This window comes from Equus quagga, chromosome 7, assembly GCF_021613505.1.
Source record: "Equus quagga isolate Etosha38 chromosome 7, UCLA_HA_Equagga_1.0, whole genome shotgun sequence".
NCBI classification, from domain to species: Eukaryota; Metazoa; Chordata; class Mammalia; order Perissodactyla; family Equidae; genus Equus; species Equus quagga.
The window spans coordinates 80,291,617-80,307,108 of NC_060273.1; the positions used below are offsets into that span (position 1 = coordinate 80,291,617).

Sequence of the window (15,492 nt, forward strand, 5' to 3'; positions counted from 1 at the left end):
ATGCTTTGTAATAACTATTGATAACATAAAAAATTATCTTTACCAAGTACTGTGGATTTATAATCTGGAGCATCACATTCTGGTTTATTCATTTGAATTTATTCAACAAATTTTTAGTATCTTTAAGTACCAAGTACTTGTAGACATCTGAGACTGTAACAGTGAACAAGAAGACAGTGTCCTTATTGTCACTGAGTTGATAATCTGTGGTTAAGATAAGTTCTTTTACCTCTTGTTTAGAATTTTCCCCTACAATTCTGTTAAGCATTTTCTTCTTTAATGCCAGTTTCCAGCCATTGGTGAAAAGCATTACCTTGTGTGTATTACTAGTGGGTGTTAGTAAATTGACTAGCAGTAGGCTGATTTCCCAATTTTCTCCCACTCTTACTGTCCTACAGTCCATTCTCTACATAGCAGCCAGAATTATCTTTTAAAAAACTACGTTACTATCTTTTTCAAAGCCCTTCCGTGAGCTTCTCTTTCCACTTAGAATAAAGTCCAAACTCCCTATCATGGCTTTCAAGGCCTTGCATACTCTGCCCTTAGCCCATTTTAATCATTTTCCTCTCATTTTCTATTCCTTAAACATGCTACGCTTTAGGGCCTTTGCACGAGCTCTTGCCTCACTGGGGAGTAATGCTCTTCTCCTAAATCCCCTAAATCTTTTATGCTCAGTTAACTCCTTATTCCTTGTTACGTCACCATCTCAGAAAGGCCACCTTTGTCAGTCCCATCCAACGTAGTTGCTCTTCCACAAAGCATGTTCCTTCTAGCACTGTGACACCATCCTATTTTATCTTCTTTATAGCACTTAGCACTCTTTGAAATTATTTTATGAATCTGATTGCTTGTGTTTGTTTTTACTTTTCTGAATATATGCTCCATGAAAACAGGGACCATGTTTGTTTGTTTACTACTGTGTCTCCAGTGTTTGACTTTATAGTAGGCATTCTATGAATATTGGTTGAAAGAATGAATATCAGAGGTCTCTTGCTATATATATATATATATATATATATATATATGTAAAATATATAAAATTTAAGTTTAAATATTTCATGTGATCTTGAAATATCTGAGCCTGTGTGCTCTTAATACGTGCTTTCCTGTTGTATAGTATATCTTGCTTACTCTTTTGACCTAGTTGCATTGTAACTAAAATCAATGTTACTGATCTGTCCTCTTGGTTCTGAAATGTAGATGCAAAACACAAAACCTCTGATGGAGAATTTGTACCTCAGACACGTCCACGTAGTAACACTCTTCCAAAAAGCTTTGGCTCTTCCCTAGACCATGAAGATGAAGAGAATGAAGATGAATCCAGGGTCATTCAGAAGGAGAAGAAGCCATCTAAGGAAGCAACACTTGAACTTATTCTGAAAAGACTGAAAGAAAAACGGGTTGAGAGATGTCTTCCAGAAGATATCAAAGTAATTTTGGGGTTGTTATTTTTGCCCAGACTAGCTTTTAGAGTCTCTGAAACCAAATAACTACACAATGGCATAGAGATGTCTAGGTAGTCTGACTGGCCTGAGTCTGCTCCCCAAACTTGCAGATATAGAAACATGTTTTTATCAGCATGCCAGAAGTGCTCCATCATTCAGGGACTGAATAATAAAACTAAAAAACTAGAGTGCCAATCTCTTCGTTTGTTTTGGAGGCACTTGGCAAGATGAATATGTAAAGAACATGAAACATACCTGAATTTGAATCCTCGCCTTGTATCTTAATAGTTATATGTATTGAGCTCTTAGCTTCTGCCAGGCCCTGACTGGTTATATTATGTGCATTCTGCCACTGAGTCCTGTCAATAGCTCTCACTTACATGGATGTGATTATGTCTATTAAAATACTAACATAGTATAGTTGTTATTGAGGATTAAATGCATGAATTCTTTTTGAAGAACTGTCACTCAGTAAAGCCATGCCTAGGGCAGTCCTGGTCAAACCATTTGGCAACCCAAATCATGTATCAGATGAGTTTTGCTGGGAGAATACAGAGGTGGATGGTCTCAGGTGAACTTTTGTCCAGGCAGTGATGAGTCCTGATGTGCATTCCTATCCTGACAACAGAGTACACCTCTCTTACCATCTAAATAGAGTCTTACTCTCCTTTGAGCAGAGCTGGATTAGAAATTCTAATTCCTCCACTCCCCAATTTATCTTGTTTTTTTTTTTATTTGATGTTAGACCAACCTCCTGTCCTCCCCTTTTCCTATAAATGATTTTGATTGAATTAGCTTTATTCAGATTGATTATCCTAGGTTTAAGGTTCAGGCTTAAGGCTGAAATCACAATGTTTTACAGAGTCTACACCCAGCTATCCTCTACTGAATGTACGTAAATAAAGTGATATTGTTAAAGGAAGATACTATTCATTGAATTTTTTTTTTTTACCTCTAATTTCACTCTGGTGAGAAACAAGGTAGTATTGTCTAGTCCTGGGAATAAATAGAGAGTTTATTTGGTCTAGTGTTATAGGGTAATCTGTGGAACATTAGTTCATTGGGATGTTAAAAAGTGGTCCTATGGAACAAAGTGGGGAAGGTTCTATGGGCACATAAATTTGGGGTGTCCTGCCTACTCTATCCTTTAGAGTACTAAAAGGTATGAGACAAGACTTGCAGTGTAAAGACACTGTCAGATGAAGGGAAACTGAGGTCATAGAGTAGAAGTCTGAAGTCACATATTGACACGGTTGAGCTTTTTCCAGGGTCTTTCTACTATACTTCTGCTAGACTTTCTTAATAGTTTAGGAGAAATATTGGATTATAAGACCTGTGCTGTGTATGCATGTGTGTGTGTGTCTGTCCACACACACAAAACTTCAGTTATAATGTCAATAAAAGACCATGTGCAAAATTAAATAAAATAATAGGCATTTATCTGTGCTTATTGTGTGCTAGGTAGGCGCTATTGTAAATGATTGTACAACATAAATTAACTCATTTAGTCCTTGTTAGAGCCCTATGAGGTAGAGTGAAGTATCCCCATTTTACAGATTAGGATATTGAACAAAAAAGAGGTTAAGTAACTCACCCAAGGTCGCTAAGCCAGTATTCACAACTTGTTCAGATAAAATATAAATCAAGCCACCAAAGGGGATTGGTACCTACTTATTAGAAAACCAGATTCTACAGGACACTGAAAAATATTACTTGCAAATCTGTAAGCAACCGATGTATTCTTAGCTTAGGCTAGAATGGTGATGGGCTGCCCTTTCAACCTAATTATTTACATTGTAGGGGTGAGGAGAATAATGATGGTGCCAATAGAAGTTTTTTTTTTTTTTTTTTAATTCTAGAAAATGACAAAAGATCATTTGGTAGAAGAGAAAACTTCTCTCCAGAAAAGTCTTCTTTACTATGAAAGTCAACATGGAAGGCCGGTAATGTCTCTCTTGCTAAAAAAGATTTGATTTTCTATCTTAAAAAAGAGCATGGATCACTTTTGTAGCCTACAGTCTTCAGAGCTGTTTTATAGAGCATTGTGTCCTACATTTTGGAGATTGCCTGCTTATTTAAAATGACTTTTTAAAAATTGGAGGGAAAGTCATTGCTTACTGTTTTGGACATTTTAGATTTCTGATGACTAGGTAATTTCCATTTTTCTTGCTTCAGGTGACCAGGGAAGAAAGGCACATTGTTAAACCTCTCTATGATAGATATAGACTTGTAAAACAGATGCTGACAAGAGCTAGCATCACTCCTGTCCTTGTAAGTAAAACACACAAATATTTATCTAGTTCCTTTTACCAAGATCTACCCTTTAAAAGAAAATTATTATGGTGGTACATTGGAGAGATAAACAGCCAAGGTAGCAAGAATTGTATATGTAAGGTGAGGTTACTCCTTTTAAAAGAATAGGAAAGTAATAGTAAGTGCCTGCTACTGTCTCCCAGGCTGTTTTGTTTTGTTTTGTTTTTTTTGCTGAGGAAGAATCGCCCTGAGCTAACTTCTGTGCCAGTCTTCCTCTATTTTGCATGTGGGTGGTCGCCACAGCATGGCCACCACTCAGAGGTGTAGGTCTGCACCTGGGAACTGAACCTGGGCCGTTGAAGCAGAGAGCACCAAACATAACCACTAGGCCGTGGGGCTGGTCTGTCCCAGGCTTTTTTGTAAGCATTTTTATGTATGATTATGTCATTAAATTCTGACAAGTTAAGTCACAACACATAGCAGATGATAGCCTCATTTCACAGTTGATGAAACTGAGGCTCAGGAGTGATGTACCCAGGGTCACCTACTTTGTGGAATTAAAAAACTCATATTTCAGACCCTCACCTAGTTTCTTTCCGTTTAAATTCACATCTTTGAAAAATATATCAGTTTTGTGATGGCTGTCACTATGGTGTGCTCTTAATTGCACAATACTATAAACTGATTTTTTTTCAAGTTCATTTTTAATGAAAGAATCTATTAAAATAATGCTTATTCATATTGGTGTTCATTTTTAGAGAAAAATGGAGACTCTATACTTAGGTGCAAGTTAAGTACTTTCCCCAAATTAACCATTAGATAGTATGGCTCTAGATTTCTCTGAGGCTCAAATAGAAAACAGAATGTAGCCCATTCTGCATCATCCTAGGAATTAATTCACTGGAGCTTATGGTTTGGTTAGGCTTCCAGGCCATTTCTGTGTCAGCAGCCACTTGCATAGGGGTTTCCTGCAGGCTCTGTCTGCCTCACTGCTTGTTATTACAAGGTTCACATTGGCCTTCAGAGCTCTTTCTAGTCAACCCTCAGACAAATGGATTATGTTTTAATTGGCCATTTTTTCAGTTGGTCCTCTCAACACTGTCTTGTTTAATCAGTTTTCTTTAAACAAGGAATCCTGTATGGGTTATTCTTTACACATAAGACAGTTTATTTAATACAGATTTTATCCTTTGATTAGAAGGTATTTTTGTGTGTCACTGACATTTTCACAATTCCATAGTAGTATAAATAGTCTTTGAATTTCTTTGTGAAAGCGATTTTAGAATTCTACAGGTTTATGTTTAAAAACTGAGTCTATAGGAAGCATTTCTAGATCTTATGGACTCCTAGATGTGATTATCATAAAGAGAAATTTGAAGTCTAAAAGTTAAGCCAAGACAATTCAATAGGAAAGAATAGTGTTTTCAACAAATTGTGCTGGGACGACTGGATATCTACATGCAAAAAAAGGATGAATTTAGACCCTTACCCCACACAAAATTTAACTCAAAATGGATCATAGACCTAAATGTAAGAGCTAAAACTATAAAACTCTCAGGAAATAGAAGAATAAACCTTTGTGACTTTGGACTAGGCAATGTTTTCTTGGATATGACACCAAAAACACAGTGACAAAAGAAAAAATAAATTGGACTTTATCAAAATTAAAAAATTTTATGCATGAAAGGACACTTAAGAAAGTGAAAAGACAACCCACAGGATGGGAGAAAATGTTTGCAAATCATATGTCTGATAAGGACTTGTATCCAGGATATATAACAAATGATTACAATCCAATAATAAAAAGATGAATAACCCTATTGAAAAATGGGCAAAGAATTTGAATAGACATTTTTCTAGAGAAGATATATAAATAGCCATTAAGCACATGAAAAGATGTTCAGTATCATTAGTCATTAGGAAATGCAAATGAAAACCACATTCAGATACCACTTTATACCCAGTAGTATGTCTATAATCAAAAAGACAGATAACAACAGTGTTGGCGAGGACGTGGAGAAATTGGAACCCTACACACTGCTGCTGGGAATGTAAAATGGTGTAGCCACTTTGAAAAACAGGTTGGCACTTCCTTGAAACATTAAACATAGAGTTACCATATCACCCAGCAATTCTCCCAGGGATGCCCAAGAGAATTGAAAGTGTATGTCTACACAGAAACTTGTACACAAATGTTCATAGCACCATTACTCATAATAGCCAAAATGTAGATACAACCCAACTGTCCAGCAACTGATGGATAAACAGAATGTGGTATATCCATATAATGGAATATTATTCAGCCATAACAAAGAGTGAAGTACTGATACGTGCTACAACATGGATGAACCTTGAAAACATGCTAAGTGAAAGAGGCCAAACACAAAAGGCCACATACTGTATGATTCCTTTTATATGAAATATCTAGAATAGGCTAGCCCATAGAGATAGAAAGTAGATAGATTAGTGTTTGCAGAGGGCTAGGGTGAGAGGGCAAATGAGTAATAGCTAATGAATACAGGATTTCTTTTTGGGGTGATAAAATTTTTGGAATTAGGTAGCAGTGATGGTTGCACAACTGTGTGATTATACTAAATACCACTAATTGTACGCTTTAAAGAGTGAATTTTGTGGTATGTGAATTACATTTCAGTGAAGCTTTTTCTTTTCTTTTTCTTTCTTTTGGTGAGGAAGGTTGGCCCTGAGCTAACATTTGTTGCCAATCTTCCTCTTTTTGCTTGAGGAAGATGTGCCCTGAGTTAACATTGTGCCAGTCTTCCTCCATTTGTTTGTATGTGGGATACTGCCACAGCATGGCTTGACAAGTCGTGTGTAGGTCCACACCCAGGATCTGAACCCGCAAAGCCTGGGCCACTGAAGCAGAGCATGCAAACTTAACCACCATGCCACTGGGTTGGCCCCCAAAGCTCTGTTTTTTTTTTTTTTTGTCCTCTCATTTTATTTTATTTTATTTTTTATTAAGATTATGATAGATTACAACCTTGTGAGATTTCAGTTGTACATTATTGTTAGTCATGTTGTGGGTACACCACTTCACCCTTTGTGCCCTCCCCCCCCCCCCCCCTTTTCCCTGGTAACCACCGATCAGTTCTCCTTGTCTATATGTTAACTTCCACCTATAAGTGAAGTCATATAAAGTTCGTCTTTCTCTGGCTTATTTCGCTTAACATAATACCCTCAAGGTCCATCCATGTTGATGTGAATGGAACAATTTGGTCCTTTTTTATGGCTGAGTAGTATTCCATTGTGTATATATACCATATCTTCTTTATCCAGTCATCAGTTTCTGGGCATTTAGGTTGGTTCCACGTCTTGGCTATTGTAAATAATGCTGCGATGAACATAGGGGTGCATGGGACTCTTGGAATTGTGGATTTCAGGTTCTTAGGATAGATACCCAGTAGTGGGATGGCTGGGTCATAGGGTATTTCTATTTTTAACTTTTTGAGAAATCTCCATACTGTTTTCCATAGTGGCTGCACTAGTTTGCATTGCCACCAACAGTGTATGAGGGTTCCTTGTTCTCCACAACCTCTCTAACATTTGTCACTCTTGGTTTTGGATATTTTTGCCCATCTAACGGGTGTAAGGTGATAGCTTAGTGTAGTTTTGATTTGCATTTCCCTGATGATTAGTGATGATGAGCATCTTTTCATGTGTCTATTGGCCATCCTTATATCTTCTTTGGAGAAATGTCTGTTCATGTCCTCTGCCCATTTTTTGATCGGGTTGTTTGTTTTTTTGTTGTTAAGCTGTGTGAGTTCTTTGTATATTATGGAGATTAATCCTTTGTCGGATAAGTAGCTTGTAAATATTTTTTCCCAATTAGTGGGCTGTTGTTTTGTTTCAATCCTGTTTTCCCTTGCCTTGAAGAAACTCTTTAGTCTGATGAAGTCCCATTTGTTTATTCTTTCTATTGTTTCCCTCATCTGAGGAGTTATAGTGTCCGAAAAGATTCTTTTGAAACTGATGTCAAAGAGTGTACTGCCTATATTCTCTTCTAGAAAACTTATTGTTTCAGGCCTAATCTTTAGGTCTTTGATCCATTTTGAGTTTATTTTTGTGAATGGTGAAAAAGAATGGTCAATGTTCATTCTTTTACGTGTGGCTGTCCAGTTTTCCCAGCACCATTTGTTGAAGAGACTTTCTTTTCTCCATTGTAGGCCTGCAGCTCCTTTGTCAAAGATTAGCTGTCCATAGATGTGTGGTTTTATCTCTGGGCTTTCAATTCTGTTCCATTGATCTGTGCACCTGTTCTTGTACCAGTACCATGCTGTTTTGATCACTGTAGCTTTGTAGTATGTTTTGAAATCGGGGATTGTGATGCCTCCGGCTTTGTTTTTCTTACTCAGGATTGCTTTAGCAATTCGCGCTCTTTTGTTGCCCCATATGAATTTTAGGATTGTTTGTTCAATTTCTGTAAAGAATGTCATTGGGATTCTGATTGGGATAGCGTTGAACCTGTAGATTGCTTTAGGTAGTATGGACATTTTAACTATGTTTATTCTTCCATGTGCATGGAATGTCTTTCCATCTCTTTATGTCATCATCAATTTCTTTCAAGAAAGTCTTGTAGTTTTCATTGTATAAATCTTTCACTTCCTTGGTTAAATTTATCCCAAGGTATTTTATTCTTTTCATTGCGATTGTGAACGGGATTGAGTTCTTGAGTTCTTTTTCTGTTAGTTCATTGTTAGTGTATAGAAATGCTACTGATTTATGTATGTTGATTTTATACCCTGCAACTTTGCTATAGCTGTTGATTGTTTCTAATAGTTTTCCTAAGCATTCTTTGGGGTTTTCTATATATAAGATCATGTCGTCTGCAAACAGTGAGAGTTTTACTTCTTCATTGCCTATTTGGATTCCTTTTATTTCTTTTTCCTGCCGAATTGCTCTGGCCAACACCTTCAGTACTATGTTGAATAGGAGTGGTGAAAGTGGGCACCCTTGTCTTGTTCCTGTTCTCAGAGGGATGGCTTTCAGTTTTTGTCCATTGAGTATGATGTTGGCTGTGGGTTTGTCATATATGGCCTTTATTATGTTGAGGTACTTTCCTTCTATACCCATTTTATTGAGGGTTTTTATTATAAATGGGTGTTGGATCTTGTCGAATGCTTTCTCTGCATCTCTTGAGATGATCATGTGGTGTTTGTTTCTCATTTTGTTAATGTAGTGTATCACGTTGATTGACTTGCGGATGTTGAACCATCCCTGTGTCCCTGGTATAAATCCCACTTGATCATGGTGTATAATCTTTTTGATGTATTGCTGTATTCGGTTTGCCAGAATTTTGTTGAGGATTTTTGCATCTATGTTCATCAGTGATATCAGCCTGTAGTTCTCCTTCTTTGTGTTGTCCTTGTCAGGTTTGGGGATCAGAGTGATGTTGGCTTCATAGAATGTGTTAGGGAGTGCTCCATCTTCCTCAATTTTCTGGAATAGTTTGAGAAGGATAGGTATTAAATCTTCTTTGAATGTTTGGTAGAATTCTCCAGAGAAGCCGTCTGGTCCTGGACTCTTATTTTTGGGGAGGTTTTTGGTTACTCTTTCTATTTCTTTACTTGTGATTGGCCTATTCAGATTCTCCATTTCTTCCTGGTTCGGTTTGGGGAAGTTGTAAGAGTCTAGGAATTTGTCCATTTCTTCTAGGTTGTTCAATTTGTTGGCATATAGTTTTTCATAGTATTCTCTTATGATCCCTTGTATTTCTTTGGTATCTGTTGTGATTTCACTTCTCTCATTCCTAATTTTATTTATTTGAGATTTCTCTCTTCTTTTCTTGGTGAGTCTGGCTAAGGATTTGTCGATTTTGTTAATTTTTTCGAAGACCCAACTCTTTGTTTCATTGATCCTTTTTACTGTCTTTTTTGTTTCAATATCGTTTATTTCTGCTCTTATTTTTATTCTTTTCCTCCTTCTACTGACTCTGGGCTTTGTTTGTTCTTCTTTTTCTAATTCTGTTAGGTGTCGTTTGAGGTTGCTTATGTGAGCTTTTTCTTGTTTAGTGAGGTGAGCCTGTATTGCAGTGAATTTCCCTCTTAGGACTGCCTTTGCTGCATCCCAAATGATTTGGTATGACGTGTTCTCATTTTCATTTGTCTCCAGATAATATTTGATTTCTTCTTTAATTTCTTCAGTAATCCATTGTTTGTTCAGTAGCGTGTTGTTTAGTCTCCACATTTTTGCACCTTTCTCTGCTTTATTCTTGTAGTTGATTTCTAGTTTCATAGCATTATGATCAGAAAAGATGCTTGATATTATTTCAACTCTCTTGTATTTATTGATGCTTGCTTTGTTTCCCAAAATATGGTCTATCCTTGAGAATGTTCCATGCGCACTTGAGAAGAATGTGTAACCTGCTGTTTTGGGATGAAGTGTTCTATATATATCTATTAAGTCCATCTGGTCTAATTTTTCATTTAGTTCTATAATTTCCTTGTTGATTTTCTGTCTGGATGTTCTATCCATTGGTGTTAATGGGGTGTTGAGGTCCCATACTATTATTGTGTTGTTGTTGATGTCTTCTTTTAGTTCTATTAAGAGTTGCTTTACAAATTTTGGTGCTCCTGTGTTGGGTGCGTATATATTTATAAGTGTTATGTCTTCTTGGTGGAGAGTCCCTTTTATCATTATATACTGTCCCTCTTTGTCTTTCTTTATGTGTTTTGCTTTGAAGTCTACTTTGTCTGATATTAGTATAGCGACACCTGCTTTCTTTTGTTCATTCTTAGCTTGGAGTATTGTCTTCCATCCCTTCACTCTGAGTCTGTGTTTGTCTTTGGGGCTGAGGTGTGTTTCATGGAGGCAGCATATTGTTGGGTCTTGCTCTTTGATCCATCCTGCCACTCTGTGTCTTTTGATTGGAGAGTTCAATCCATTTACATTTAGAGTGATTATTGAAATGTGGGAGCCTACCGCTTCCATTTTATGTCTTGTTTTCCGGTTCTCTTCAATTTCCTTTGTTTCTTGTCCCATGGTTTAGTCTGTTCTGATGGAGAGCTCCTACTCTCTGTTGTTGTCCTTCTACTTATCTCCTTTGCTCTTGGTTTTGTAGCCCCTTTCCTTTTTTTGATATTTCAGGAATGAGGGTTTTCCTGAGCATTTTTTGAAGAGGAGGTTTTGTGGCAATGAATTCCCTTAATTTTTGTTTATCTGGGAAAGTTTTTATTTCTCCATCGTATTTGAAGGATATTTTCGCTGGGTAGAGAATTCTTGGCTGCAGGTTTTTGTCCTTCAGATTTTTGAATATATCATTCCACTCTCTTCTAGCCTGTAAAGTTTCTGCTGAGAAATCTGCTGGTAGCCTGATGGGGGTTCCTTTGTAGGTTAATTTCTTCTGCCTGGCTGCCCTTAGTATTCTCTCCTTGTCGTTGTCTTTTGCTAGCTTCACTACTGTATGCCTCGGGGTTGGTCTTCTTGCATTGGTAAAGTTTGGAGATCTATTGGCTTCTGTCACATGAAGTTCCATCTCTCTCCCCAGGTTTGGGAAGTTCTCAGCCATTATTTCTTTGAATAGGCTTTCTGCCCCCTTCTCCCTCTCTTCTCCCTCTGGTATACCTATAATCCTTATGTTGCATCTCCTAATTGCGTCAGATAATTCTCGGAGAGTTTCTTCATTTCTTTTTAGTCTTAGTTCTCTCTCCTCCTCTCCCTGCAGCATTTCTATATTCCTATCTTCAAAATTGCTAATTCTTTCCTCCATATTATCGGCCCTACTGTTCAGTGCGTCTAGATTCTTCTTAATCTCCTCTCTTGTGTTCTTCATTTCCAGTATTTCTGTTTGGTTCTTCTTTATAGTATCGAACTCTTTTGTGACATAGCTCCTGAACTCGTTGAGTTGTCTATCTGAATTCTCTTTTAACTCATTGAGTTTTTTAATGATGGCTGTTTTGAAGTCATCATCATTTAGGTTATATATTTCATTGTCTTTGGGATTGTTTTCTGTGTATTTGTCATTTTCCTTCTGTTCTGGAGATTTAATATATTTTTTCATATTGCTTGATGGTGTAGATTTGTGCCTCTGCATAGAGATAGAGTTTAGTTACTGCTTCCACTTGTTTCTGCTGGTGTGGTGGGGGAACAGCTGTTTATACTGCACCAACCAGGAACCCTATCAGCTGTTGCTAACTGGGCCTGGGCCCCTCCTCACAGTCACAGTGGTCCTGCGGGTTCCCTCTTCAGCTGTGGTGGCCATCACAAGCAGGCTTCAGGCTGCTGGTGCCTACTATTGCAGACCACCTAGACGTGCCCCCTCCTTAGGGTCTGCAGCAGTGTTATGGGCTTTCCCAGTGGCAAGGGGCAGGATCACTTATATTTGCAGCTCTGTCACTGTTGGCGCCCACAAAATCTCACTTGTCCACTATGGGTCACAGCAGAGCTATGGGCATCTTCTGCAGTCTGTGGTTAGCTCACCTAGCTATGCTACTTTTGTCCCGGGGTCTTCCAGCCTTGTGGTTGCCGGATGGGTGCTCTCTACTAGTGCTGTGCAGAGGCTATCGCTGAGGCTGCTATGAGACTGTAGAGTTTCCCCCTGGGCCACGGAGCCAGGTCGCTGGAACTCCATCCAGCCCCAGTCCCCTCCCCTAGGATTTTGGGGAGCCCCTTGCCCTGTCTGAGGGATAGCCAGAGACGTTGAGATCAGTGGCAGCTGGCTGGCTGCTGCCCTGCCTGGGATTCTCCTCTTTGGGACCCTCCTGGCGTTGTGGATGCTGGGCGGGGCCTCTCTGCTAATGGCAGGTAGAGACTTTGCCTGCTGCCCGGACGGAACTCTGGAGTTTCCCCTTCGGGCCGCGGAGCTCCACCCAGCCCCAGTCCTCTCCCAGGAGATCTCCGGTAGCCCAGAGCCCCACCCAGGTGAAAGCCCGGTCACTGGGGCTGGTGGCGGCAGCTGGCAGGCCGCCGCCCTGTTTGGGGTTCTCTCCAGGAGCCTCCTGGCGTTGTGGATGCTGGGAGGGGCCTCTCCGCTAATGGCGGGTAGGGGTTTTCCCCGCCACCTCCAGTGTGTAACTCTGGATCTTCCCTCTGGGCTTAGGTGTAATTGCGGGGGGCTTAGGTAGGGCTCTGGTCACCTGTTTCCACCGTCGCTCCTCTGGTGTGCGCTCCCTCCTGCCCTTGGTGTGTGGCGATGTTCTGGGGGCATCCGCTGGAAGAACGCCGCTTGCAGGTACTAGGCTGTTTGGGGGTCGGAGTCAGAGAGTTTTCACCTATCTCCACTTCCTCCCGGAGGGAAGTCCGTCTGTCTTCTGATGTATAGCAGCGTGGGTCTCTCAGGTGTCCTGACATGCTATATGGATATCCTTTGTTAAGTGATGAATGTCCAATTAGTTGTAGATTCGAAGGGGGAGAGTCAAAGAAGACTACTCACGCTGCCATCTTGGATCTTCTTGTTTTTTTTTTAAAGATTTTATTTTATTTTTCCTTTTTCTCCTCAAAGGTCCCCGGTACATAGTTGTGTATTCTTAGTTGTGGGTCCTTCTAGTTGTGGCATGTGGGATGCTGCCTCAGTATGGCCTGATGAGTGGTGCCATGTCAGCTCCCAGGATTCGAACTGGCGAGACCCTGGGCCACCACAGCGGAGCATGTGAACTTAACCACTTGGCCATGGGGCTGGCCCCCAAAGCTCCGTTTTTTAAAAAGGAGTATAAAGGGGTCCTCAGACCAAAAGAGTTGACAGCTATTGTTAACAAGAACAATGCTCCCAATAAATTATATATAATGCTTTCTTATCTTTTAGAATTTTTAGAATATTTATTCAATAAACTCTTTTAGAATTACCTAGGTATAAGTTATCATTTATCACTCTTATACATACGTAACAAGAAAATACAAGCAAAAATAAAATTGCGATGGAATTCCTAAACAAATTAAAAGCATATGGTTAGGATTTTGAAAATAAAGTTTAGTATCTGTTCCATGGTGAAGTGAAGCTTCATTGAACACTTTAAAACCTTAAAATGTAAATCATTTGTATGTTGATGTTACAGGGATCTCCGTCCACCAAGCGAAGGGGTCAGATGTTACAGCCAATCATAGAAGGAGAAACTGCACATTTTTTTGAAGAAATCAAGGTAATCTTTAAGAGAAATCATTTGCTGATCTCTTTCCTAAAGAAAAAAGTTTCTAACAGTGAAGGCCTGTTTGGTATGTTTTTAGGAAGAAGAAGAAGATGGTGTCAGTCTGTCCCCTGAGTTAACTGATATCTTGAGAACTGCTGTACAGGCACAGACTTCATTGGAAAACTCAGAATCTGATGTTGAAGAAAATCAAGAAAAACTGGCTCTGGATCTCCGGTTGTCAAGTACTCGAGCAGCTTCTATGTATGTATGCTGGTTTGTGAGTTTAGCCTATTTGTGTAATAAAATATACATGCCAAGAAATTCAGTTTTAAATAATTGAGCATTTAGAGGGAATTAATACAGTGCTCAAGAGATACGTCCTTTTTACAAAATGTGATTTACAAATACATGTTGTCATTTACATTTTCTATATTAACCATTATTATGTTTTAAAAATTTAAAAAACTAAAATCCTACATTTGCTACATAAAAAAGTGCAGGAACCAGATGAGAGTTGTTTGTTTGTTCTCTGTCAGCTTCTTTACCTGATAGGGTGTATGGCTGTGGTTCTCAGCCCTAGCTTCACTTTGGGATCACCTAAGGATTTAATTTTTAAAGTACTGATGCAGAGCCCTAGCTGCAGCTATTCTGATTTAGTTGCTCTGGGGTGGAGCTTAGGCATTGGTATGTTCTAAAAGCTCCCAGCTCATTTTAGTTTGCAGCCAAGGTTCTAACCACTGTTAAGAACATAGTGAATCAAGAGTACCCCTTCAATAATGTTTTCTTCCCGTCTCAATTTTAGGCCTGAATTACTGGAACAACTTTGGAAAGCCAGAGCTGAAAAAAAGAAACTACGTAAAACATTACGGGAATTTGAAGAAGCATTTTATCAACAAAATGGAAGGTTTGTTGAGCATCACAAAATTGACTTCTCTTTCTCCTTAAATTCACAAGTGCCCATATGTTAAAATAAAGGAATATACATGCGCTGCATAATGATGTTTTGGTCAGTGATGGACTGCATATATGACTGTGGTCCCATAAAATTAGTATCATATAGCCTAGGTGTGTAATAGGCTATACCATCTAGGTTTATGTAAATATGGTAGGGAAGGAAGAAATTTTCCTCTACCTTTCTAGGTTCTTCTGGCTGATCTAAGAATTAGACTGATAGGAGACAGATTAACAGGAGAAAAACAAAAGTTTAATAACATATATGCATGGGAGAAACCCAGGAAAACTGAATAACTTGCCAAAATGGCCGAAACCCTCACCTTAAATACCATCTTGAGCTAAAGGCAAAAGATACTGGGGGTGGGGAGAGTCAGGGACTTCAAAGGGAAGGTAGACAATTCACAGGTAGGTGGAAAGGAGTAAACATTTGGAAATCAGGTGTTTGCTTGGCCACACAGAAACAGAAGAACACAGAGGGGAGCCCAACGAACAGGCTTTTCTGCCTTCCTCCCTGTCTGCCACCTAGTCATGTTATGCTAAGGTGATAGCTCACTTCCTGAGACAGGTTTTTTTAACCTGAATTCTTTTTAAGGAGGAGGTAACAAGATTTTCTGAGTCTTTTGTTTTTTAAAAATACTCAGTCAAAAATAAACCTCATGTTAAAGAGACACATTTTGGGGTCGCAAATTTTGTTCCCCTTCAGTACACTCTATGGTGTTCGCATGATGATGAAATCGCCTAACAACGCATTTCTCAGAATG

The 15,492-nt window shown here is 38.9% G+C and overlaps 1 protein-coding gene across 8 annotated transcripts in view; it reads left to right on the plus strand.

Moving 5' to 3' along the window:
* FAM13B (family with sequence similarity 13 member B) overlaps positions 1-15,492 on the plus strand; it is a 96,373-nt gene that overhangs the window by 77,322 nt on the left and 3,559 nt on the right. For 5 of the 8 annotated variants that reach the window (XM_046666049.1, XM_046666056.1, XM_046666051.1 and 2 more), the window contains 6 exons: positions 1,201-1,430; positions 3,305-3,388; positions 3,621-3,716; positions 13,706-13,789; positions 13,875-14,038; positions 14,580-14,681. In XM_046666049.1, coding sequence (XP_046522005.1) covers positions 1,201-1,430; positions 3,305-3,388; positions 3,621-3,716; positions 13,706-13,789; positions 13,875-14,038; positions 14,580-14,681 — 760 coding nt within the window. The remainder of the gene's footprint in view (positions 1-1,200; positions 1,431-3,304; positions 3,389-3,620; positions 3,717-13,705; positions 13,790-13,874; positions 14,039-14,579; positions 14,682-15,492) is intronic. The other 3 variants (XM_046666054.1, XM_046666055.1, XM_046666052.1) reach the window with 2 other exon arrangements.